This window comes from Sciurus carolinensis, chromosome 12 (genome assembly GCF_902686445.1).
Source record: "Sciurus carolinensis chromosome 12, mSciCar1.2, whole genome shotgun sequence".
Lineage (NCBI taxonomy): Eukaryota > Metazoa > Chordata > Mammalia > Rodentia > Sciuridae > Sciurus > Sciurus carolinensis.
In genome coordinates, this window is record NC_062224.1 from 18,392,445 (window position 1) to 18,419,269 (window position 26,825).

The window sequence follows — 26,825 nt, forward strand, 5'->3', positions numbered from 1 at the left end:
TGGTGCCGGGTGTCATACTGAGAGCCTCAGACTTGCTAGGCAAGGATTCTACCATTGAACTACACCCCCAGCCCAGGAATTTGTGTATTTTTTGCAGGGAAGGTATTGGGGATTGAATCAGGGTCCCTCGACCATTGAGTCACATTCCCAGTCTTATTTTTTTGTATTTTATTTAGAGACAGGGTCTTAATGAATTACTTAGCATCTCTCTTTTGTTGAGGCTGGCTTTGAATCCAAGATCCTCCTGCCTCAGCCTCCTGAGGGGCTGGGATTACAGGTGTACACCACTGTGCCCAGCCAGGAATTTGTGTTTTTATTATGCACCTTAGATGATTTTCTGGCAGGAGGTCTATGGCCATCCTTAGCCAACACTGTTCTAGTCGCAGGGATGTATATGCAAGACAAGTTTGACAATACCTTCTTCATTTGAAGTCATGTTAGTATGTGTGCCATGCACTACATTGTGATCTCCTTTGAGGAATTTTCTTCATGACAGTGATTTCTGTTTGATTCCTACAAACAGCCTGGCAGCTGAGAATTAAGCTTGCCTTGGAGAAACCCAGGTCAGTGGTTCTCATTTGGAAGCCTATCGGAATCATTTTGGGAACTTTGGGCTGGTGTGGTTTGAAAAATATTGTTTTTATGTGTAACCCTCTCCTTCCATCATCACCAAATTGCTTCCCATGCCCTCTCTAGTGGAGAACTTGCCCTCTTGTGACATGTTTGGTGAAATCTGAAAGTTCAGTACTGAGTTAGAACTGCTTGCAGGTCAGGGGTATCATCTTGTTTGGTACTGGAAGGGAAGAGTAAAATCAATCCTGGAAATAATTGTTTGTGGTACAGTTGTAGGATTTGGCTTAAAGTTTGTTTTGCTAAGGGTAATTACTTTATTTTCATTTTCTTTATTTTAAAAACATACTTAGAATAAAACGTTTAAAAAGGGAGCAACTTTTCAAAATTACCGCTGCACTTAGATCTATGACAGTTTTTATTCTTTCTGTTTCAGAAAGTCATTTTGTCAGAATTCTTTTTGTAGCTGGACTCGGTGGTGCACACCTGTAATCCCAGCAACTCCAGAGGCTGAGAAAGGAGGATCACAAGTTCAAAGCCAGTCTCAGCAAAGCAAGGCGCTAAGCAACTCTAAATAAAATACAAAATAGGGCTGGGGATGTGGCTCAGTGGCCATGTGCCCCTGAGTTCAATTCCTGGTACCCACCCACCGCCACACACAAAAAAATTCTTTTTATAAATTATCATCCGCTATTAGGCTGTGTGGAAGAAAGGGGAGAGGAGAGTTGCATATATGACTTCCAATAACGCTCCACTAACCAGAACTTAGTTGCTATCTATGCATGTCTGTAAGGAACACTGGAAAGCATGGTCTTTATTCAGGGTGGTCATGGACCAGCTAAGAATTACCTTGAGAGAAGAAGAAAATAGATATGGAAAAGCTGCTAGGAATGGCCACACACCCCACCCCTTTGGCCACTTAAATATTCTAAGCTTTTCTTTCCGTATATGCACATATTCATCTCCTTTCTCCTCTTAATCTCCTCTTAATGACCTTGCTCAAGGTGATTATCTCTGGAGAATCTAGAATGTTATGAACTACCACCCACTCCATAGATACATTTTTTTAAAATTTTAATTTATTTTTATTGTAAACAAATGGGATACATGTTGCTTCTGTTTGTACATGGAGTAACAGCATACCATTTGCGTAATCATACATTTACATAGGGTAATGATGTTTGATTCATTCTGTTATATTTTCCTTCCCCCCCACCCCTCCCACCCCTCTTTTCCCTCTATACAGTCCCTCCTTCCTCCATTCTTGCCCCCCTCCCACTCCCCCATTTTGTGTCATCATCCGCTTATCAGTGAGATCATTCATCCTTTGGTTTTTTGAGATTGGCTTATCTCACTTAGCATGATATTCTCCAATTTCATCCATTTGCCTGCAAATGCCATAATTTTATTATTCTTTATAGCTGAGTAATATTCCATTGTATATATATACCACAGTTTCTTTATCCATTCATCAGTTGAAGGACATCTAGGTTGGTTCCACAGTCTGGCTATTGTGAATTGAGCAGCTATGAACATTGATGTGGCTGTATCTCTGTAGTATGCTGATTTTAAGTCCTTTGGGTATAGGCCGAGGAGTGCGATAGCTGGGTCAAATGGTGGGTCCATTCCAAGTTTTCTAAGGAATCTCCACACTGCTTTCCATAGTGGCTGCACATAGATACATATTTATTATACAAAAAAGAAAGAACTCGGACTGGGGAGATAGCTCAGCTGGTAGAGTGCTTGTCTCGCAAGCGCAAGGCCCTGAGTTCGATCCCCAGTACCAAAAAAAAAAAAAAAAAAAAAAAGAAAGAACTCTTAGGCATATTAAAAGAGATTGAGGAATCTGCGGCAGTCAATGGTCAAGTCAGTTACCAAATCCTGTTGGGGGGGATGATAAGAGCTGCTTCACATGGTCCTGTGTTAAGTTCACTAGTCTATTTGGCTCTGTCCATTCCCCAGTTTGGCCTCATGGGCTCTTCCTTATTCATTACCTTCTGTGTCTAAATCGGAAGTGGGCACTGGAGACCATGGGCTCCTTCAGAGCTGCACACCTTCCACAGCCTATTTTGTTTCTGATAAAATTGGGAGTTTGAGAGTTACCTTAGAAGGTCATCAATTGCAGGAGTGTGTGTGTGTGTGATTGTGTGTGTGTGTGTGTTCAGTTCAGAGTTGGGGTTTCTTTGGCAGTACAACTTCCTTATATACTTCCTAAGCCTTTAGTCTTTGTTTCTGGTCATTCTGTGAGCCAGCTGCCACAGTCGAAGATCTCGTCTAGACAGTTGTTAAACCTAAAAAGTCTAGTCATTTGTTTTCTGTTTCTGTGCCCTAAATTCAATGGCACTCTCTAAATATTACCTTGTGAACATCTGAATACTAGGCTATAGGGTGTCAAGGAAGTACCCTTTATTTTTCTGTAAAGACAAGCTAGCTCCCATTGTCTACAAAAGAATGCTACTAGAAAGTTCTACACTTGCAGAAGGGCTGAGTCTATTAAGAAAACCTCTCCAGAACCACGTCTTCTTCTTTTACTTGTAATATTTTCCAAGTTGGAGTCTGAACTCATGACCTTGCACATGCCAGGCAAGCAATCTACCATGCTACACTCCCAGCCTGAGAACCATCTCTCCTAAGTTCTATTGTTTCAACATTGCCACGCTGTGCACTGTAGCCCCTGACATCAGAGTCCCATCCCTTCTGTTAGCAGAACTGAATTTCCCTCCATTTATAATTAAGCAGCTCCAACTTGTCTTACTAAGAAATAGAAATGGGCTTCTATATATACAATTTATTTGTGATATTTAGTACATTTGAATTTTCTATATATAACTATAACAGTGGAGGAGCTCTTTATATACTGGGCAGTATACTATTATTATGCTCTTTGCTGATGGATTTTCTCCTAAATTCTGTATAAGTGTGTGCTTATGGTTAATTCTTTTAATTGGAATAGGAGACTGATCACTGGGGTGAAGAGTAGGTAGGGGGATGGCATATGCCTATAACCTCAGGGACTCGGGAGGCTAAGGCAGAAGAATAGTAAGTTCAAGGCCAGCCTCATCAACTCAGGGAGAACCTATCTCTAAATTAAAAAAAAAAAATAGCAAGGGCTAGGGATATAACTCAGAGGCAAAGCACTGCTGGGTTCAATCCCCAGTTCAAAAATATTAAAAAGGAGGCTGCTGAGGCCAGCAACATGGTTTGAGTGACTTTAGTGTTTTTTATGATGCCTGCCAGTTGTCAGGAAAGACACCATCTTAGTTGAGAGGAAAGATTGAGTTAGTGTGATGGATCATGCATGAAATCTTTTGGTATTGGCAAAGTAAATTAAAGGACAAACCCTTCTGGACATGGACACATCCAGAGTGACACAATGAAGTAGAAGGAGGATAGCCAAGATTAGGGAGCTTCCCTACTTTTCTTTGCCCTTCATTAGTCTTTTTTCTTCATGTTTATTTGGCTAAGATCAGTGCCCGTCTAGGATGACCACATCATTCACTAAGACTTCCCTTTTCCTTTAAAAAATACTAAGTTTGGCTGAGCAAGTGGCGCACATCTGTAATCCCAGCAGCTTGGGAAGCTGAGGCAGGAGGATCACAAGTTCAAAGCCAGCCTCAGCAAAAGCAAGGCACTAAGCAAGTCAGTGAGACCCTGTCTCTAAATAAAATACAAAAAATAGGGCTGGGATGTGGCTCAGTGGTCGAGTGCCCCTGAGTAACTCCTCAAAAAATAAAAAAAAAAATTAAAAAAAAATACTGAGTTTACCTTTAGTAAACTTTTGGATGGCAGGGATTTCAGTAGTTAAAATTTGACTCATGACGAACATTCTTTAAAGCTGGCTATTGGTAACAGCTCGTACTTTAGCCTTTAAAAACCTCAGTTTCTAGGTAAACTTGAACTACTTATCTACCTTTAAAATTTTGGTGGTGAGAATTGAACCCAGGGTCTTGTGCATTAAACTTTGAATTTATTTATCAAAAATTCAATTTATATTAGAGGTGGGTTTAGGAGTGTTGATTCACTGGCAAAGATTTCATCATGGAGGGTTTGGGACCTCCATTATTTTTAAAAATGGCAGAATTTAGAGACTATCAGGAGATGGGAGCCATCAGATTCCAAACTATTTAGAGATTACTAACTTTGAGCTTTGGTAGTTGAAGTGAGGTTGTAGGGATGTTATATTTTGGAAATAACAGGAACCTTTATTGGAGTCACAGGGGAAAGTTTGAAGAAAATTTAAATTTTCCAAAATAAGGAAAATTTAAGAACACAAATGCAGACTGAGAAAATCTAAAGATATTAGCTCTCATACTTTAAAAAAAGTCTTAATTAGGGGCTGGGGTTGTGGCTCAGTGGTAGATCACTTGCCTTGTACTCATGAGGCACTGGGTTCAATCCTCAGCACCACATTAAAAAATAAAGATATCATGTCCATCTACAAATAAAAATATTTTTTAAAAAAAGTCTTAATTACATCTATTTCTCTCATACCTTTAATTATAAGATCAGAACCTCCCTTTTAAACTTTTTTTTTCTTTTTGATGGACAAAACACTTGAATGAAGTCAAACACATTGGAGTTCAAATTCCAGCTTCTTTATTACCTGTGTCACCTTTTGCAAGTCACTTAGCCTCTTTGGGCCTCTGTTTACCTTTATGAGGATAAGGTCAACTATTTCAGAGTTATTGCAACTATTAAGTAAAATAATGTGTATAAAAAAATCCAGCCAAGTGGGTAGCAAAAGTTCATATTCAGCAAGGTGTAGGGGTTGCCCATCTGTAAACAACTTGGGAGGCTGAGAAAGGAGGATCACAAGCTCGAGGCCAGCCTGGGCAACAACAAGACCCTGTCTCAAAATTTTAAAAATGGACTGGGGATGTAGCTAAGTGTTAGAGTGACCCCAGATTTAATCCCCAGTACCACACACCCACACAATTAGTACTTAAATGGTCACTCTAAGTTACTAATAATTTATGACCCTTACTTATGTATCTTACAGATTATTTAAGAAAGCATTAGAAAAAAAGCTGAAAGAACGTTCAAGTTCATTTTGGAATTAAAATATTTGCTGAAATAAATTTACTTTATAAAGCCATAGTTTTTGATGTGAGAATGGAAGGTGTGATATAAAATGGAGTAGGTTTACTTTTCAGAATATAGTATTCTTGTTCAAAGTCGTTTGACTTTTAATGTGGTCACATATGAAATTCCTGAGGTGAAGTTGGAGGCAGTCATCTCATCTTAATAGAGTTCTATGAGACACCAGTTACCAAATTACCATTCTTGGATGTCTTTAAAGTGTTTATGGATATTCAGCTTCCACTCGCTTTACCATATTCTCCCTTGCATGAAAATGGAACTGTGGATATGGTCTAGATTGTTTTGGGGGAGCTGTTTATGACCAGATGATGAAAAAGATCCACATTGACTTATTTATTTATTTATTTGGCGTCACTGGGGGTTGAACCCAGGGCCTCTTGCTTGCTAGACAAGCACTCTGCCACTGAGATCTATCCCTAGTCCTTTCTTTAACTTTTTATTTTGAGCGAGGGTCTCACTAAGTTATCCAGGGTGGCCTGGAACTCTGATCCTCCCACCTTGGCATCCTGAGTAGCTGGGATTTCAGGCAGCCACAGTGTCTTTCTACCTGGAGTTTTAAATTAAGTAGTAACTTTAGTTTGAATTACCTGACAGTGTGCTTCATGGTGGCTAATACGAGTATTTTGCTTCCTGAAAACAGAACAATATTCTGTGTCTCCTAACACTATGTTTGCTTAATGCAGAGTTAGATTTTTTTTTTTTTTTTTTTTTCAGTGCTGGGAATTGAACCCAGGGCCTTGTGCTTGCAAGGTAAAATTTTTTTATTTTTTTATTTTTTATTTTTTATTTTTTTTTGGTGCTGGGGATCAAACCCAGGGCCTTGTGCTTGAGTGACGAGCACTCTACCAACTGAGCTATCTCCCCAGTCCGGTAAAAAATTTTTTAATTAATAATTTAAATTTTTTTAAATTAGTTAAGTTCATTTTGTTCACAAACTGCACAAACCAACTCTGACTATTTTAAACAAAGATGGACTTATTTGAAAAATACAAGAATATCTTCTGCAACTGAAGGACGTGGAGGAGCAACTAAGACTCAGGAAGGGAGTCATTCAGAGCTAACTCTGGGAATGTTAACATAATATAGGTCCACAGAACTGCTATCTTGGTGCAAGCATCTCCTGTACATATTCAATACATCCCTGTTCTTTCCTCACTACACCTGCGATGAGTAAAGAGGCTTTGACAGTACATAGAAACCAAACCCAGGGGCATACATGGTTCTAAAATCATTGTATGTCAGTACTTGTTCATAAGATAGACACTTGGAATTTTGAAAGATGGTAGCAGTTTTCTTTGGGTTCTGAAAATAAAAACATCAATTTTAAAATATTCAAACCAATGTATGCCTTCCATTGATCTGTTGATCTTTAGGGTTTATGTTCTGTATATGTAAGAATACTTCGACTGAAGTTTAATTGAGTGTGGGCATGAAGGAGGACTTGTGCATAGAAAAAGAAAGAAAAATGACTTTGTCCTCAATTTAAAGATAGAGTGAGATTCATCAAAAGTTATCACCGTTTAGGAAAAGGCCAATCATGCATCTATTGCTTTATGATAGGATTTTTCCCCCATTATGTAAGTGACAAAATAATTTATGTCCTTTCCTAATCTACAGTTTTATAAAATAACCATGTACCTGGGATCTTAAAGAAATAAGAAAATACAGCCACGCATGGTGGTGAAGGCCTGTAATTCCAGCTACTCAGGAGGTGGAAGCAGGAGGATCACAAATTTGAGGCCAAACTGGGCAATTTAGTGAAAGCCTGTATAAAAAAAAAAGAGAGAGAGAGAGAAAGGAAAAGTAAAAAAAGGGAAATAAGGAGCTGTAACATTGATTTTATAATTTGACCTATCTCTTTTTTTTTATGTAAGAAATAAGGTGTAAAAATATCTCAAACAACTAGGAGAAAAAGAGGACTCTATCTGTAATCTCAACAATGTAATAGTTATTTTTAATTCTGTGTGTTCCTTTCTAATAGTTATGCATGTGTATAGTTGTTTTTATACATGTGTTCTCAGAGTTAAAGTCCCCCCACACTCTATCTATCATGAGATAAATAGGGAAATAAGCAAGTTTATCTGGATTCTGGTAGTATTTAATCCTGAAAGATGCTGGCACATGTGGTGGGTAGGAGCAATGTGTCTAAGACTTCAACGTCATCTTTGAAAGGTCTTTTTTTTTTTGCAGTTTGTAGGTACCTCCTTACCAGTTTGTTTTGTTCTCTCCTGATTTAGTTGATCATGGCCTTGCCAGGTTGGTGACAGTATATTGTGAGCATGGTCATAAAGCTGCCCAAATCAACCCCCTCTTCACTGGACAAGCCCTGCTGGACACTGTGCCTGAAATCCAAGCCCTGATGCAGACGCTGCAGGGGCCCTTCAATACTGCAGGTAAGATGATCCCTCTGGAGGGAAAGAAGAGTTACCCACAAGAAGTACAGCTCTTTGCTCTGTTCTTGTTTTTTGGGGGGGATTGAACTCAGGGGCACTCGACCACTGAGCCACATCCCCAACCTTATTTTGTATTTTATTTAAAGACAGGGTCTCACTGAGTTTCTTAGTATCTCACTTTTGCTGAGGCTGGCTTTGAACTCGAGATCCTCCTGACTCAGCCTCCTGAGCTGAGGTGTGCTCCACTCTGCAGGACCTTACTCTGTTCTTGAAGAACCTGTGCACCCACTGGAGCTATGGCGTCCATTGTGTGAGGAGACAAGGAGGCATCTTCAGTTCCCTGGAAAGATCAGTCTTGATACCCTAGACTGGCCTTCTGAAGGGTTTCTTTCCTCTATATTCAAAAACATCAAACTCTTGTTAAATATCAGATACTTTATGTAGATATTATGTCAATTCATTTTTACAACCCCTTTAAAAGTAGTTATCTTCATTGCACAAATGAGGAGACAGATTCAGGGAATTTAAGTAATTTATAGCTGCTAGGTGGCAGAGGTAGGATAATATGTATATGTAAGACTACTTAGATTGAAGGTTAATTGAGTGTAGGCATGAAAGAATTTTTCAAAATTTAGAAGGACTTGCATAAAGAAAAGGAAAGGTCTGCCTCCATTCTAAAGTCAGCACCCTTTCACCCTGTTTTCTTTCCCAACCATGGACTTACAAAGGTCGGGGAGAGATCTGGAGCACAATCATGATCTTGGTGTCCTACCTCATGTTATTTTCTAAAATCTTTTTGTGGTGCTGGGGATGGAACCCTGAACCTCATGCATGCCAGACAAATGCTCTACCACTGAGCTACATCCCCAGCCCACATTTTATTTATTTAAAGTTAGTAAGTGTAACCATTAATCTATTTCCAGAACATTTACATCATCTCAAAAGAAAACCTCATATCTATTAAAGAGTCACCCTCCATTCTACCATCTCCCCAATCCCTGGCAACCATTAATCTACTTTGTCTCTTATATCAACATTTCATATAAGTGAAATCATAAACCGTGTGACCCTTTGTGTCTGACTTCTTCTGCTTTACTTAATGTTTCAAGGTTCGTCATGTTGTAGCACAAATCAATACTTTAATTTTTTGATTGGCTGATGAACATTCTATTGTGTGACTGTACCACATTTTGTGTATTCTTTCATCTTTTGATGGACTTTGGGGTTCTCACCTCATTTCATCTTTACAACAAGATACCTTAATTATCCCCATTTTATGGACTAAAAAATGAGGCAGAGGGCTGGGGTTGTAACTCAGTGGTAGAGCACTTGCCTAGCACATGTGAAGTGCTGGGTTTGATCCCCAGCACCACATAAAAAAACTAAATAAACAAAATAAAGGCATTATGTCCATCTATGACTAAAAGTATTTTTTTAAAAGTGAGACAGAGAGAAGTTATGCAACATCAAAGCAATTTTTATAGGTTAAATGATCAATATCAAAGATCTAAAGTTTATTCTAAGAAAACATTAGCAACATAAAATAAATACTGGTTTATTAAATCATTGTTGTAGGATTAAGCAAGGAACTGATAACTGATGTGGTGATAAGCTAATGCCATGTGCAAACTTCCCCTTTCTTTGACGAACATACAAGGACACCTCATCAGTTTCCTTTTACCTTAAAATGTTGCTTTGCTATTAATATTATTCTATGCTTAACTTCACATCAAGACCAATTGTTCAGTAACAGATATTGCTTTATAGATATTATAAGATGAATGTTTTGTTAGATATTTCTGATAAAGACAGGGCATATGATTTGTAGCTATAAAGCAGATGAAAAGTAGGTTTCAAATTTATTGTTATTATTATTATTATTAGTAGTAGTAGTAGTGGTAGTAGTATTCTGGGGATTAACCCCCAGGCTTTGTACATGCTAGGCAAGGGCTTTACCACTGAGCTATGTTTTAAGTCCACAGATTTCAAATTTTAGTTTGAAATTACTGTGGAATCAAAATTTGGCATAAAGCAGCATGGTTTTATTCTTATGAAGAATGGTGTTTTTTTTTTGTTGTTGTTGTTGTTGTTGTTGTTGTTGTTTTTATTTTGTTTTTTTTTTTTTTCCTCTGTTAGTTTTGCCTTTAGAGAAATCTAAGTAGGAATAGGGATGCAGCCTGGTGGTAGAGCACTTGCCTAGCATATGTGAGGTCCTGGAATCAACTACATAACCCCACAAGGGGTGGGGAGAAAGAGAGAGAGAGAAAAGAAAAGGGAAAAAAGGTAAAAAATAAGCTTTGATAATGACTCAAATTATTAATAATGATATTGAAGTAAGCATGTTCCAGAACTAATTTACTGCATGGTTGACTTTTTCTTGGAAATGATCCTTTTGATTCTATTTCATAGGACTGTTGAACATGGGGAAGGAAGAGGCCTCTCTTGAGGAAGTATTAGCCTATCTCAACCAAATCTATTGTGGGCCAATTTCAATTGAAACCGCCCAACTTCAGAGCCAGGAGGAGAAAGACTGGTTCACCAGGCGGTTTGAGGAGCTGAAAAAGGAGACATTTACCACAGAGGAGCGAAAACATCTGTCAAAATTAATGCTAGAGTCTCAGGTATAAAAGAAGCAGCTAATATCAATGGAAAAGGTCAGCTCATTTCCTACCAAGATAGCTAGCTACTGGAGAGAGGGGTTTAAAGCGTTAACACTCTGAACACACCCATAATTTGCTCCCTTTGGTTCAACACAAGGGACAATATAACACACATCACTTTTATTCTAAGCAGAAAAAAAAAGTAGATCACCAGGCATTTGAGCTGTTGCTTTTCTTCAAAGTACTTTTATGTATTTGTCTGCTTACACCATAAAAGATGATAAAAGTCTTAAGATATACTTTTCATTTTTTTTATTATTTTTTTAAATTTTAAAAATTGTTCTATTTAGTTATACATGATAGCAAAATGCATTTTGATTCCTTGTACACAAATGGAGTACAATTGCTTTTCTTTTTGTTTCCTGAAGTGATCAAAAGACTGTGTGTGGAAGAAGTTCTTCATATAAATTTATGGGACTAAATTTCTGCTATGACCTTGACAGAACTCAGGCATGTCAAATGACAAGCAGTCTCTTGCCAGTAGTTTAGATAGTTGGGTAGTGTGTGACTCGTTTAGATAATACTATGGAGCCTTCTGCTAAAGCCCAATGTACTGAAATATGCAGCGAGATCTAAGGCCTGGCCCCTAGTCTGGAGGGATACACATACCTAAAGGATTCTTCTTGGGGTATGTTAATTCTACCACTCGGATTCTTCTCTTGCAGCCCTTACTGGGTCTAGGGTCCTTGGCAGAGCAGTCCTGGATTGTTAGGTCTCCCTAAGATATGTATTAAAGGGGTGTTGCTGCAGCCACTGGGAGAATGTGGGGTTGTTTTGCAGCACATGTAAACTTCCCTGCCTTTCATCTGAGCAGTGGCCATTTTTCTAATATGTCTGATGTGATGTTCTGTAGGAATTTGACCACTTTTTGGCCACCAAGTTTGCCACAGTGAAACGATATGGAGGGGAAGGGGCCGAAAGCATGATGGGCTTTTTCCATGAGTTGCTGAAAATGTCAGCCTTCAGTGGGATAACCGATGTCATTATTGGGATGCCCCATAGAGGGAGGCTGAATTTATTGACAGGCCTTCTGCAGTTACCTCCAGAGGTAAGTTCCTTTCTTTGTTTCTCACCAACACTGTACAATGGATTGTAACAGACTAAAAATAATGTCAGGAATTTCCCGTAGAAAGCCAGCTATTTATATGAGCAGTTGGACCAGGAGCTAGCTTAGTGAATGGATGGAAGTTAATGTTGACAGGCAGATAGAAGCCAGGCATGGTGGCACATGCCTGTAATCCCAGTAGCTCTGGAGGCTGAGGCAGGAGGATCGCAGGTTCAAAGCCAGCCTCAGCAACTTAGCGAGATCCTGTATCTAAATAAAATATAAAAAAAGCGCTGGAGATGTGGGTCAGTGCTTAATCACTCCTGGGTTCAATCCCAAGTACTGGAAAAAAAAATGTTGACAGGCAGAAGTGGTATTTGAGTTGATTTTCTGTGTATGAATTCTTTTCTTCTTTCTGGGAAGTTATGTCAGTTTGTTTCCTCCAGGGTAATTTAAGTAGAGCTTAATTCTGTTCTTTGAGTGCGCTTTTCTCATTTAGTGCCAATTATTCAAATAAACACAAAGACCTATGCGATTTTATACCATTTTAGCTTATCAGAGGTCACAGATCCATGTATTGGTGGAATTTATAATTAATAGGTTGTACTAATGTTATGGTGAGATTTCAATAAATCACTGAGTCGATCTTAAAGCAGAAGATGGAACCATCTTTATTCACTAGCCTGTAGGCCCCCACCTGGTGGGATGAGAGCAGACTGCAAGTCTACATTTCCCGGCCCCCTCCAAGGGTTAGTGGACACCTTTTATACCATAAGTAAAGCATGTCAGTACATTAATCATAAGTGACTGTTGCTGTGATTCAAAATTACAAACAAACATCTTGAGATCTAAAATCAAAGCAGAACAGGAAGGGGGTCAAAACGACCCTAGTTGAGTACAAGTTAAAGAATGGTTACCAATGTCTAGACACTCATTCTCTGATAGGACACATTGTCCAAGAAAAATGGAAACCAAAAAGAACAATTTTACATTGTATAAGAAGAACAGAAACAATTTGCGTTTCTAAGCAAGATGTGCTAAGCAGGATCAGGGTAACAGAGGTGGGGTTTTCTCATGGGAGAAGCATTTCTTACATGACAGGGAGTCTCAGGATAAAATGGATTCTGTTTGGTCATTGCTCTTATAGCCTGGCTCATAACACTGAAGCTAACAACATATTATTTAAAGAGACCACACAATGGCTGGGGGTGTAGCTTGGTGCTAGAGCACTTGTCTAGCATGCACCAGGCCCTGGGTTCAATCCCAAACCCTTTGCAAACAAGAGAGAGAGAGAGAGAGAGAGAGAGAGAGAGAGAGAGAGAGAGCGCAAGCAACCACCCAAGTCAGTGTTTTTGGTTTGCTGTGATTTCATCCCCTCTTAAGATGTTGGCACTTTATTTGATTCTGAAGCTCTCCAAATAGTTCTGTGCCTATCTTTAAATAATACATATTTATAATAACTAGAAAAGCATTTACATAACATCTTTAAATAATACATATTTATAATAACTAGAAAAGCATTTACATAACATTTTTATTGTATTATTTAAGCTAACCAACTTTCCCCAGTGTACATTGTGATAAAAGACATTTTTCTTTTATGTTTATTCATAATAGCTGATGTTCCGTAAAATGCAAGGTTTGAGTGAATTTCCAGAAAATTTCTCAGCCACTGGAGATGTGCTGTCTCACCTGACCTCCTCTGTGGACCTGGACTTTGGTGCCCACCGTCCCCTCCATGTGACGATGCTGCCTAACCCCTCACACCTTGAAGCTGTTAACCCAGTGGCTGTTGGGAAAACCCGTGGCAGGCAGCAGTCTCGACAAGATGGGGACTACTCTCCAGATGGTTCTGCTCAGCCCGGTGACAAAGTCATTTGTTTACAGGTACCTGAATCTTTAGGAAGTGAGGTCAAAAGTTGGGAAAACCAGGGAAAAGGAATGTCTGGGTTGGTAGGTCTTACAGGAGATTACAGACATTCAATATGAAATTGAGATGACATTTTAGGTAAAGAAAATTCTGGAGTTTTAAAAATGTATAGCAGATATGAAATCTAGTCTCAGGGCATCTGACTTTAGCCTGGGGCTTCCACTTGTCATGATATGACAAGAGCTCCTCCTCCTAAAAAGACCTATGTCACCACTTCTCTGAAAGTGTGGCCCTCTGAGAAATTACATATAACTATATATGGAACAGGCCTATAAGACAGTGGATTTACTTTGTTTGCTAGTTTGTTTTAAAACCTTTAGGCTGGGCTGGGACTGTAGCTCAGTGGCAGTGCACTTGCCTAGCATGTGTGAGGTACTGGGTTTGATCCTCAGCACCACATAAAAATAAACTAATAAAATAAAGGCAATCTGTCCATCTACAACTACAAAAATTTTTTTTTTTAAACTTTAGGGCTGAGGGTATAGCTCAGAGATAGAGCACTTGCCTAGCATGTGTAAGGCCCTGAGTTTGATCCCTAACACCTAGATAGATAAAATAAATGCCTTTGGCTTTAAGGCAAACAAAAATTATTATTGTGGCTGTTTCTTCACATATTCACTCCCCAAATTTTTGGTAGCCAATAAGTATCATTCAGAGATCTGGGATGTGGGTCTTGTTTTCTTCTATGAGCATTCAATTAAATATGAACCTTTAACTACTGGGAGATAATTAACCCTGAATATCAGTGATGGAGTCTTCAAACTCCACAGAAGTAGATACATATATAACATAGAGCATTCTCCTCTGTATACAAACAGCTACGTTATCCTATTCATGTTAATTTTTCATGGGCCCAAAACTTGTTGCAAATAAATTGGGGGTCGACAGAATTAGATTTGATTATGATATAGTATTTCTAAGTAGAAATCTTCTAATCATTAGCCATATATTCTCTTTACCTTTCACTTGACTTAATTCATGATCTCTAGACTCCTCTAGTTGTATGCATTTACCTAGTATATTGAGCAGATCTTAAGGTTGACTTCTGAAGTAAGGGGTGAAAATGACCATTTCTTTTAAATGATGTGACCTTGCCAGGCACGATGGCTTACACCTCTAATCCCAACAGCTCAGGAGCCTGAGGCAGGAATATAGCCAAGTTCCAGGCCAGCCTCAGCAACTGAGCAAGAACATGACTCAAATTTTTTAAAATAAATGAATAAGTAAATAAATGAAAGGGCTGCGGGTGCGACTCAGTGGTTCGGTGGTACAGGGCCTGTGGGTTTAATCCCTAGTAGTGCAAAAAGAAAAAAAAGATACAATACTAACTGCCTTCCTTTGTCTGCTTTGTCTTCCCCAATTTTTTTTCCATGTTGTGTCCTCATGTCTTTCCTTGCTCATGTACACACTTCTGATTTATATGGGACTTCTAAATTTGGACCCTATAAAACAATGGTGGGTGAGATTTCTAGTGCTACTTTTTTCTGTCTTCTGTTTTATCTTTGAGTTGAAACTGATGGAAATGAATTCTCAGTTGTGATCTGTGTGTTTCAGGATGACTCCCCACCCACTGCCCATCCCTACCACTTGCATTTAGCTGACAAGCATTCCACTCACCCAGATTTTATGTCTAAAGACACTTGCTCCTCCAAAACTTTATCAGCACAGCACAGTGATATCTTTAGGTTTACAAAGGAAAATAAAATCAGCAAATGATATATATATGCATTTGCATAAAGAATCCAAAGAGTGCCAGGCACCATGATGCATGCCTGTAAACACAGTGACCTGGGAGACTGAGGCAGGAGGATCAAAAGTTCAGGACCAGCCTGGACATCTTACTTAGTGAAACCCTGTCTCAAAATAAAAAGGGCTGAGGATGTGTATCAGCGATTACTCACCATGTTTGAGGCCATGGGTTCAATCCTCGCCAGCACCAAAAGGAAAACATAAATCCTAGGATTATGATAAAATGGTGCAAGTTGTCAATAGATGCTGTCTCTTATTAGATTACCTGAGTAATGCTGAACATTTCTGAAAAGGCGCATAAGAGGCAAACATCTCTCTTCCTTGCTGTACTGATCTTTTCTACAACATTGTCCCACAAGATGTCATAGCAAGGAGGCCTAAGGGTGAGGAGGAGTACTCAGATATCAAAACTCTTGACCTGTGTATACTGAGTATTGGACTTTATTTATGTAAAAAAGATTTTTTTCTTCCTTGAGGATTAAACCCAAGGATGTTATACTTCTGAGCTACAACCCCAGACCTTTTTATTTTATTTTGAGACAGAATCTAAGTTGATGAGGCTGGCCTCAAACTTGGCAATCCTCCTACCTCAGCCTCCTGAGTATCTGGGATTATAAGTGTGCACCACCACACCCTACTCAGCTATTGGACTTTATAATGTACCATAGTGAAGAAAAGACATGAATGTTGGAATCAAGAACTCCTCAGTTCAAATCCTACCTTTGCACCTTCTAGCTTTGCATGTTTGCTTTAGTTACTCAGATTCAATGGTTACATTATGTTAGCGCATAGAGAATCATTTTATTTAGTTCAGGATTTGGACTGTTTATGATAATCACCTTTTAGCAAGAAGTCCTCAGAGCCAGGCTACTTGGGAGTGACTTGGGAGACTGGAGCAGGAGAATTGCAAATTCAAGGCCAACCTCAGCAATTTAGCAAGGACCTAAGTGAGATTCTCTCTCAAAATCAGAAATAAAAAGGGCTAGGGATGTAGCTCAGTGGTAAAGCTACCCTAGACTCAATCCCAAGCGCGTACGCGCACACATACACACACACAAAAAAAAAAAAAAAAGAAAGAAAGAAAAAGAAAGTTCTTAGAGCTTATATTTTCTTTTAAAATCTACTATTACTTTATTATTTGCTTTAGTGTAAAAAACAACCTCTCCTCCTCCCCCCAAAACAAAACCTCCTTTCTCTCTTTTTTTTGGGAAGGGTACCAGGGATTGAACTCAGGGGCACTCTACCACTAAGCCACATCCCCAGCCTGTTTTTTGTATTTTATTTGGAGACAGGGTCTCACTGAGTTGCTTAGCGCCTCACTTTTGCTGAGTCTGGCTTTGAACTTGTGATCCTCTTACCTCAGCCCTCCTGAGCCACTGGCATTACAGACATGCCACCACTTCACTCTCATATACATGGTGATGCTCAGGATTAGTGATGTGAGCTTCATGCAGCCTTGCTTCAGTGGGCAAGGTGATTGGAGAGAGGATGGGTTCAAAGCTGGCACTATTCCTCTTGACTTGCAGGCTCTTTGCATTAAGAGTTCCTGAAACTGATTTTCTCTTTGCATCTGCAACAGCCCTTCCTCCAGTGGTGCTACTGTATGTATGTTCTAGAAGGTTTGCTGAAGTGATGAGTATAGGTGGTGACACAGGGTAGAAGGACTGGGTACTGTTGGCAGCTTCAAGAGGAAAAGGACTGTGGAGCATCTTTGAAAGTTGTTTTTGAGGTCAGCCTAGCCATTCTAGAAAATCCTATAACCTGCATATTTTTAGGAGGGCAGGGGAGTAGTGAGAGAGTGGTTATTTGTACACCTGTTAGTGTTTTAATGGTTTATTCTGATCTGAAAACCTCAATTTCTTAATCCCTTGTGTTTGTTTTTCTCTCCACGCCCTGCCCCACGTTTTAGGTTCATGGCGATGCTTCTTTCTGTGGTCAAGGGATTGTTCTTGAAACGTTTACACTCTCTAATCTCCCACATTTCAGAATTGGTGGGAGTATCCATTTGATTGTCAATAACCAGCTGGGTTACACCACTCCGGCGGAAAGAGGAAGGTCTTCGTTATACTGTAGTGATATTGGTATGTAACGCAGGAGAACTGTTATGGCTGGGTCAGACAAAGAGTTTCTAGAAAAACTTATAGTTCATTCAGAACAATGAGTCTCACAGTTTTAAATTTTGAATCAGATATGGACAGTAGTCACCAAATATTGCCAAGTTAACATTTCCTCTGAAGCCTAGTTGTAATCTTTGATTTAATTTATTATTTTGTTTTGTGGTGCTGAGGCTGGAACCAAGAACCTTGTGCATGCTAGGCAAGCCCTCCACCACACAACTACTTACCAAGCCCTGAGTGTGATCTTTAAATTTAAGGAAGTAAGACAAAGACTTGTGTTAACTTCTGGAAATGAGCTGTCTTAAGAGAGAAGCAGAGCTCTCATTACCCATTCCTATTTCACTGAGTTACAATACCTGTTAGATGGTTTATACCCAGGACCTGGACTGGATTTCTTCTGAGGTTGTCTATGTGAGTTCTTTGTGAAGAGTCTGATAGAGATAGTGAGGATCCATTCTGGAACTTGTCTTTGGAGAAAATCAGTCTTTTTCTAGGATACATCCTTTAATGAGCATTTTTTCCCAGGAAGAAATATAACAGAATAACAATAGCAAATGTTAACTATTATGTACCAGGTACTGGAAAGTGCTTAACACTTGACATACACTAATGCATATAATATTGAAAATGATGGTAAAAGGTAGGAGTAGACTGAGATTCATGACCTTACCAAGGTCACACAGTAAGCCACAAAGCTGAGACTTGTCAGTTAAACTCAAAAGCTTCGATTGTTTTATATATGTAAAGACATATATATATATATATATATATATATATATATATGTAAAGACATAATATATATATTAGTTATTGATGAACACAAAACCTTTTATTTTATTTATTTATTTTTATGTGGTGCTGAGGATTGAATCTGGTACCTCATGCATGCTAGTCAAGCGCACTACCACTGACTTACAACCCCCGTCCCAAAAACTTGAGTTCTTAACAACAAAACCTAGCTACCTCTGAGGACCTAGATATCTTCCCATGCAGGCAGTTACTCAGGGGCCAGGGAGGCAGGGTAATAATGTCATTCCAGGTTAACTGACCTGCCTCGTCTTGGTCTTCCCTTCTTCAGGAAAGCTCGTGGGCTGTGCCATCATCCATGTCAATGGAGACAGGCCAGAGGAAGTGGTCCGGGCCTCACGACTGGCTTTTGAATATCAGCGCCAGTTCCGCAAGGATGTGATTATTGATTTGTTGTGCTACAGGCAGTGGGGCCACAATGAGCTGGATGAGCCTTTCTTCACCAACCCAGTCATGTACAAAATCATCAGGTACAATTATAAACCTTTGTTTAATATATCCCCAGACCTTACAGTGCTTGTGTTGTTGTGGTGGTTATTGTTATTGTTAGTATTTTGCAGGACTGGGGATCAAACCCAGGGTCTTGAGCATGCTAGCAAGTGCTTTACCACTGAGTTACACCCCCAACCCTGTAATATTTAATAGATACTCTCAGACAGGGTGACCACCTTCCTTGGTTTGCTTATGACATGGGACTTGCAATGCTGAACTGCAGCAGTCCTGGGAAAACTGGGATGGTCACCTGTGGGTCTCAGGAGAGTTTCCCATCCTCTTAAAATCCACATATTTATTCACTGAATAGAGAATTAAGAGCTTAATGACTCACTTAGCAGATGGGAAGATGACTTAGGCAAAGCCTTGCCTGAGCTTCTTAGTGCCTGAGCTGAGGGTGGCGTTGGAAGGATTAGGAAAAGGACTGCCATGATCTACTCATGCAACCACTCATGCAACCATAGACGTGAACCTGCTTTGTATACCACTAGGAAGTAATAAAAGCATTTTTTGCTTTTGTGATACTTCGGATTGAACCCAGAACCTCCCATATGCAAGGCAAGTAAGTGCTCTACTACTGAGCTATAACCCCAACCCACTTAATTTTTTTATTTTCAGACTAATTGCCTAAGGTGGCCTCAAACTTGGAATCCTTCTGCCTTAGCCTCCTGTTTAGCTGGGATTACAGGTGTGTGCCATCATGCCCAGCCCACAAGGGGTTGTAAAGAAGGCTTAGAATTGTGCTGTCCAGTACAGAAACCACTAACCATTAAATGACTACTGAGGACTTGAAGTATGGCCAGTTCTGAGGCAGATGTGCTGTGACTATAATACACACACCAGATTTCAAAGACTAATTAGCATGTAAAATAGAAAGGTTAAATATCTAAAAGCTTTATTTATTGTTTCCTTATAAGTATAAATTAAAGCAGAGGAGCAAATTTGGTAACATTTGACAGGCCTTTCTGGACATAAGTAGCAGAAGAGTTCTGTTCCCAGAGGAACAAAGCTGGGCTCTGGGTTAGCTCAGCCATGTGCCGCAGGCTCCATGTAAAACACCTGTCCTGCCTCCCTCTCACTTTTCTCAGGATTAAATGTGACAATACATGTAAACAGAGTATATAGCTTAAAGGATTATATGAACATAGAATAGCATTATTTTTGTTGTGATGTTATTGTAATTAATCAACCAGGTGCCAATTATTATAGTTAAAGGATTATTAATGCAGTCTGAAACTGATGTTGGCAACTTTGGATTCAGTACTTTTTAAAATAAAGGGAGTGCTGAAGGAATAGTTAGATGGGTCAGTCTTATAAATAACTGTCCAGAATTTACCAATTTGTAGGAAAAAGCACCACTACTTATTTCAATCTGAATGCAGGAATAGCTTACAAAGGTAAATTTGTTTTTTCTTCTTTGCTTAGAAGAGGTCGTTACTCAGGAGTGCCTTTAATTAATAAATTGAAGTTTTATGTAATTCTTTTGTTTTGGTAACTTATTGAGATAAAAATTGTAATGAAATTGTCCACAGTATTTTAAAGTGAACAGTTCAGTGGCATTTAGTATATTCCAATGTTGTGTGACCACTTCTATCTAGTTCTAAAACATTTCCTAAGTGCCTTTTGATGGTAATAACATCCTACAATACCTTTGACAGTGATTGCATCTGTCTTAGATTTTTATGAATCGGATTGACTTTCTCCCCCTTCTCTCTTGGACAGAGCCCGAAAGAGCATCCCAGACACGTATGCAGAGCACCTCATTGCCAGTGGACTCATGACCCAGGAAGAGCTCTCTGAAATAAAAGCCTCATACTATGCCAAGTTAAATGAGCATTTAGCCAACGTGGCCCACTACAGCCCGCCTGCCACTAATCTGCAGGCCCAGTGGCAGGGCCTGGTTCAGCCAGAAGCTTGTATCACCACCTGGAACACAGGCGTGCCCCTTGACCTCCTGCAGTTTATTGGCGTGAAGTCTGTGGAGGTGCCAAAGGAACTGCAGATGCATGGCCACCTTCTAAAGATGTATGTTCAGGTGGGGACCCTTGAAATAGCTCATTCTTCCGTTTTATTTTTGCTTGGCAAAGGAGTTGATGTTGTACTGGTCTTTTCAGTTGGATAATTCATTTGACAAATACTTATTGTGTGTTATTAAGTTCTAGGAACTGATCCCAGTGTTGTTTTGGTACTGAGAGCCAATTAACTCAGATTTTGTCTCCCCCGTTTATTTATTTATTTATGTATTTATTTATGTGTGCATGTTTAATACATTATATGTGCACAGAATACATGCTTATTATAAAATGTAGAGAAATACAGAAATATCTAGTTGAGTTTTTCCAACCAATGAACAGAAGGAACTTTAATTTTTTTAATAAATAAATAAATAAAATAAACAAAAATTAGCACATATACCCTGTAGATAACCATTTAGATTTTTTAAAATGCTGATATTTTATTTATCATCTTATGCTAACTATAGGATGACAAACCATCCTGGTGTGCCTGGGATTCACAAGTTTTCTGGAACATGGGACTTTCATTGTTAAAACCAGGGAAAAAGAGAGTAAAATTTCTTCATCTTTAAGCTTATATGAAGGGGCTCTGCCCTCAATTATCTCAAAATACTAACTTTGCTCTTGAGTTTTTATTATAGTTATAGAAATATTCCAGCATACTATGTGTCACCACCCCACTTAAGGAATAAGATATTACTCTAAGTGCGGTGGCACACACCTGTAATCCCAATGACTCTGGAGGCTGAGGCAGGAGAATCGCAAGCTCAAAGCCAGCCTCAGCAATTAATGAGGCCCTAAACACTTAGTGAGACCCTATCTCAGAATAAGAAATAAAAAGGACTGGGGTTGTGGTTCAGTGGTTAAACACTCCTGGGTTCAATCCCTGGTACTAAAAGAGAGAAGGAAAAGAAAAGAAACAGTACTGTACAAGTAAAGTTTCCCATGTACCACTCCCTGATTTCATCTCCTCATGCCCCCACAGATCTAACTACTAATCCCACGTGTATGTTTGTTTTTCCTGTGTAAAACTGTAGCTGGAGGTGTAGTCAGTGGTAGAGTACTTGCCTAGCATGTGCAAGGAATTGGGTCCTGTCACCAGCACTGCAAAAAAAAAAAAAAAAAAGAAAAGAAAAATTAAAAATCTAAAAACAGTTGTTTATAATTATTATTAGGAATAGGTCCTTCTGCACTCTGTTGTGTGTGTTGGCATGTATGTGTGTAGCGGGGTGGGGTGTACTGGGGACTGAACACAAAGGTCCTCCACCACGGAGTTACATCCCCAGCCATTTTAATTTTTTTTATTTTGAGACAGAGTCTCACTAAGTTGCTGAGACTGGTCTTGAACTTGTGATCCTTCTGCCTCAGCCTCCCAAGTTACTAGGATTACAGGCAGGTGCAACCACACCTGGCTTAACGTATTTTTTATACTGATCTTTTTTGCATCAAATTTTTTGAATTCAATGTGAAAAAGAATGATGGAGGGATTTTATTTTGTCTTCCAATCTGAAGGTTAGTTTTGCTGGGTATAGAATTCTTGGTTGACAGCCATGTTCTTTCAGAGCTTGAAATATGTTGTTCCAGGCCCTTCTATCTTTTGGGCTCTGGACTGAGAAACTTGCTGATATCCGTAATGGTTTCCCCCTATATGTAATCTGACACTTTTCTCTTGCAGCCTTTAAGATCCTATCTTTATTTTATATGTTAGGCATTTTCATTATAACGTGCCTTGGTGTGAATCTGTTGTAATTTTGTGCATTTGGTGTTCTGTAAGCGTCTTGTATTTGATTTTTCATTTCATTCTGCAGATTTGAGACATTTTCTGATATTATTTCATTGAATAGGTTGTTCATTCCTTTGGTTTATATCTCTGTGCCTTCCTCAATCCTGATAATTCTTAAATTTGGTGTTTTCATGATGTTCCATCTTTCTTGGAGGTTCCATTCATGATTTCTTACCATATTCTCTGTTTGGTTAACTTTATTTTCAAGATTAAGTATTTTGTCTTCATTGTCTCAGGTTCTCTCTTCCAAGTGATCTAGTCTGTTGGCGATGTTTTCCATTGAGCTTTTTATTTGGTTTATTGTTTCCTTCATTTCAAGGATTTCCATTTTTTTTTTTTTTTTTGAGAATCTCTATCTCTTTGTTGAAATGATCTTTCACTTCCTGCAGTTGCTCTTTCAACTGCTTATTGGTGTGATCATTCATTGCCTGCCTTTGCTCTCTTATCTCATCCTTTGCTTCACGAATCACTTTAATTATGTATAATCTTAACTCCTTTTCTGACATTTCTTCTACCATGCTGTCACTGGATTCTATTAATATGGAATCTAGGTTTGTTTGGATCATTTTCTTCCCTTGTTTTTTCATGTTGTTCATGTATCTTCCCCTCTAGCAGTGCAGATCTGGGATATTGCAGGTTCCCCCCTGTAGGCTAATAGTGACTCTGTAGGTTTCCAAAACCTTTTCTTTAAGGGGGAGATCAATATTAGCAGTGCCAAGTACAGATAATATGCAGCCCTAAACCAAATAGCCCCTATGAAGACATTAGCAATATTGTCATAATAAACAGAATGAATTCAATTATTATCTACAGTATAACAAATAGATTTGCAATAAGGTCTGCAGTTTCTAATGGAGGACAAAGAGGATGGGGAGGGGTGTAGGATGTAGCTGTTAATGGGTTAAGAAAAGAGAATACAGAAGTTCTAGATGGTAGAAAAAGTGAAAGTGTAATCAAAAGAAGTTGGTTGTTAGCTTGCAAAAAGGGAGAAAGAGACTCTGAGGAAACAGGTAAACAAAAGGAAAATAGAGTGAGAAAGGTAAAGAAATAAAAACTTAAATTTTTTCACAAAGGAGAAAAAAAAAAAACTACACTATATCAGTCATATAGTATTCAAACCTCCCAATCTTCAGTAGCCTGATGTATGAGAGGTACCTGACAATGAGCTTCCAGTCTCCAGCAGGCATCTCAGGATGGGATTTGCCTCACCTAAAGATGGCAGTTTCTGCTTCCAGGATAATCCAAGATGACTGCTCTGGCTTCCTGGGGGTCCTGGAAGTGGGGTGCAGTTGGTCAGGCAGGGGTCCTGGAGGAGGGGTGTGGTCATTCTGGTTGAGGTGTCCTAGAGGTGGGGCACGGTCAGTTGATCTGGGGATCTTGGAGACGGGGCTCCATCAGTCTGGCTGAGGGTCCTACAGGTCCTGGTTGTTGTCTCAAAGTAGCGACAGCCACGTGTAACCAAACCTGCAGGTACTGTGACAGTGGACTTCCAGGCAACAGCAGGCATCTGGCAATCCACTGGCAGTCTGCGGTTATTCTTCTGGCTACTGCCAAATGATCAGCAGGTCGACCTCGGGCAGTGGGTGATGGTTAGGTGAAAGGCAGGTAATGGGCAGGCAAGAGGCAGGCAAATCATGAATGATTGGTGCCACTCAGTGAGCAATCGAGAAACAGATATCCTTTGATTGAAACCTGAGTTATGGAGGACAAGGAATGTAACCTCCCTCTGGTCCACCATCTTGGATCTCTTGAAAAAGGATATGGACTCTTAAACATTTCTTTTGTCTTCCTCCTCAATTTTACAGTCCAGAATGGAGAAAGTGATGAATGGAACAAATTTAGACTGGGCCACAGCAGAAACCCTTGCCTTGGGTTCCTTACTTGCTCAAGGTAAGACATTTCTGTCTAACTTCATAGCTTGTGGGGAATACTCTAAATGACATTTGTTACATGCGGCTTCTGTGATTTTCTGAATTACAACTATCTACTATCATTTTTATGAACTAGAAAGGTTCTAAAACATGCTACTGGATAATATTACTTAATCATAGTATAAGTCATGTTGACAACCTTCTTCGGAGCATAGATAATACAGCAGTATACTGAGAAATACAGGAATCAATTCTAGATGTATTGAGAAAATATTTTTCTCTAAAAAATATAGAGGAACACTTCTTAAAAGAAGTTCTAATAACCATAAATTATATGAAAAAATGTTCAACATCTCCAGCCAGCAGGGAAATGCAAGTCAAAACTACACTGAGATTCCATCTCACCCCAGTTAGAATGGTTATCTTCAAGAATACAAAATAAATTAAATGCTGATGAAGATGCAGGGGGAAAGGAACGCTGATATACTATTGGTGGGATGTAAGTCTGCCACCATGGAAATCAGTATGGAGGTTCCTCATAAAACTAAAATCAAAACTACCACATGATCCAGTTATACCACTCCTGTGTATATACCCAATGAAATTCAAGTAAGCACACTAAAGAGATACCTGCACACTCATGTTTATCATGGTATAATTCACAATAGCTAAGTAATAGAATCAGCCTAGGTGCCCATCAACAGATGAATGGGTAAAGAAAACATGGTATCATGTGGAATCTAGGGGGAAAAGTGATTATTAAAGTAACAGGGAGACTATTAGGGAAGAGGAAGAGGATGAGGGAAGAGGTGTGTGAGGAGAGATAATCTGGGGTGAATAGGATCAAAGTGTGTTATTTGCATGTACAAATATGCCACAGTAAGACCCATTTTCCTGTATAATTAAAATGTACTAGTAAAAAAATTACAGGGCAAGTCTTCATCCTTCTACAACTTTACCCTGACTTTTAACTATAGAACTGGAATGTCTTCAATAAAACAAACAGATTTGCAGTAAGGTCTGCATTTTCTAATGGAGGACAAAGAGGAAGCAGAGGGATGTAGAATGTGGCTGTTAATGGGATAAGAAAAGATTATACAGAAGTTCTAGATAATAGAAAAGGTGAGAGTATAATCAAAAGAAATTGGATGTTAGCATGCAAAAAAGGGAGAAAGAGATTCTGAGGGAACAGGTTAACAAAAGGAAAAGAGAGCAAGAAAAGAAAAGAAATAAAAACTTAAATTTTTTCTATAAGGAGAAAAAAGAAAATCTATAGTATAACAGTCATATACTAATGAAACCTCCCAGTGCTCAGTAGCCTGATGCATGAGAGGTTCCTGACAATGAGCTTCAAGCCTCCAGCAGGCATCTCAGGGTGGGATTTGCCCCACCTAAAGATCGGAGCTAGGGCATCCAGGATTATCCAAGATGGCCACTCTGGCTTTGAAATGTGTTGGCAAATGGGGAGCTGTAGCTCAGGGTGTGGACGTGGTCAGCTGGAGGTCCTGGAGGCGGGATGCGGTTGGTCAGGCAGGGTCCTGGAGGTCGGGTGTGTTTGGTGTGGTTGCGGGATCCTGGAGGCCAGGTGCAATTAGTCGGTCTGGGGTCCTGGTGATAGGGCACAGTCAGTTGGTCTGGGGGTCCTGGCAGCAGGGAGCAGTCAGTCGATGTGAGGGCCCCAGAGGCAGGGAGTGATCGGTCGGGCTGAGGGATCCTGGAGACGGGGCTCAGTCAGTTCAGCCAGGGGTCCTACAGGGCCTGGCTGTTGTCTCAAAATGGCGGCAGCCACGTGTAATCAAACCTGCAGGTACTGTAACAGTGAACTTCCAGGCAACAGCAGGCAGCTGGTGCTCTACTGGCGTTTGGCGATCAGTTTGCTGACTGTTGTCAGATGATCGGGAGGTGAACCTCGTGCATTGGGTGATGGATAGGTGTAAGGCAGGTGATGGACCGGCCAGAGGCAGGCAAATGGTGGATGATAGGCGCCTGACATTGAGCAATCTGCACTCAAAAAAGGCGCCGATATGCTGGCAGACTGCAGGTCATCACAGCAGACAAATGGGGTAAACACCGGGGAATCAATAAGCAGCAAAAACTGCCTCACCAAGAAACAGATATCCTCTGCTTGAAACCGGAGTTACGGAGCGACAAGGAACGCAGCCTCCCTCTAGTCCGCCATCTTGGAAGAGTACCTGTAATGTCTTAATAAGGAGAATCTATTATCCTGAGGAAAAAAATCTCAGGATGAGCTGTGTAAAAGAATCCAGAGAGCCAGGCATGTGGCATGTTCCTG

The 26,825-nt window shown here is 39.7% G+C and overlaps 1 protein-coding gene across 5 annotated transcripts in view; it reads left to right on the forward strand.

The window, feature by feature from the left end:
- The window catches only part of Dhtkd1 (dehydrogenase E1 and transketolase domain containing 1), a 63,356-nt gene that overhangs the window by 17,245 nt on the left and 19,286 nt on the right, over window positions 1–26,825 (forward strand). For 4 of the 5 annotated variants that reach the window (XM_047521563.1, XM_047521566.1, XM_047521565.1 and 1 more), the window contains 8 exons: window positions 7,908–8,063; window positions 10,473–10,684; window positions 11,577–11,771; window positions 13,386–13,655; window positions 17,357–17,528; window positions 18,643–18,841; window positions 20,586–20,898; window positions 24,467–24,551. In XM_047521563.1, the coding sequence (XP_047377519.1) occupies window positions 8,030–8,063; window positions 10,473–10,684; window positions 11,577–11,771; window positions 13,386–13,655; window positions 17,357–17,528; window positions 18,643–18,841; window positions 20,586–20,898; window positions 24,467–24,551 (1,480 nt within the window). In that variant the 5' untranslated portion in view covers window positions 7,908–8,029. Of the gene's footprint in view, window positions 1–7,907; window positions 8,064–10,472; window positions 10,718–11,576; window positions 11,772–13,385; window positions 13,656–17,356; window positions 17,529–18,642; window positions 18,842–20,585; window positions 20,899–24,466; window positions 24,552–26,825 lie in introns of those variants that run through there. The other variant, XM_047521567.1, reaches the window with a different exon arrangement.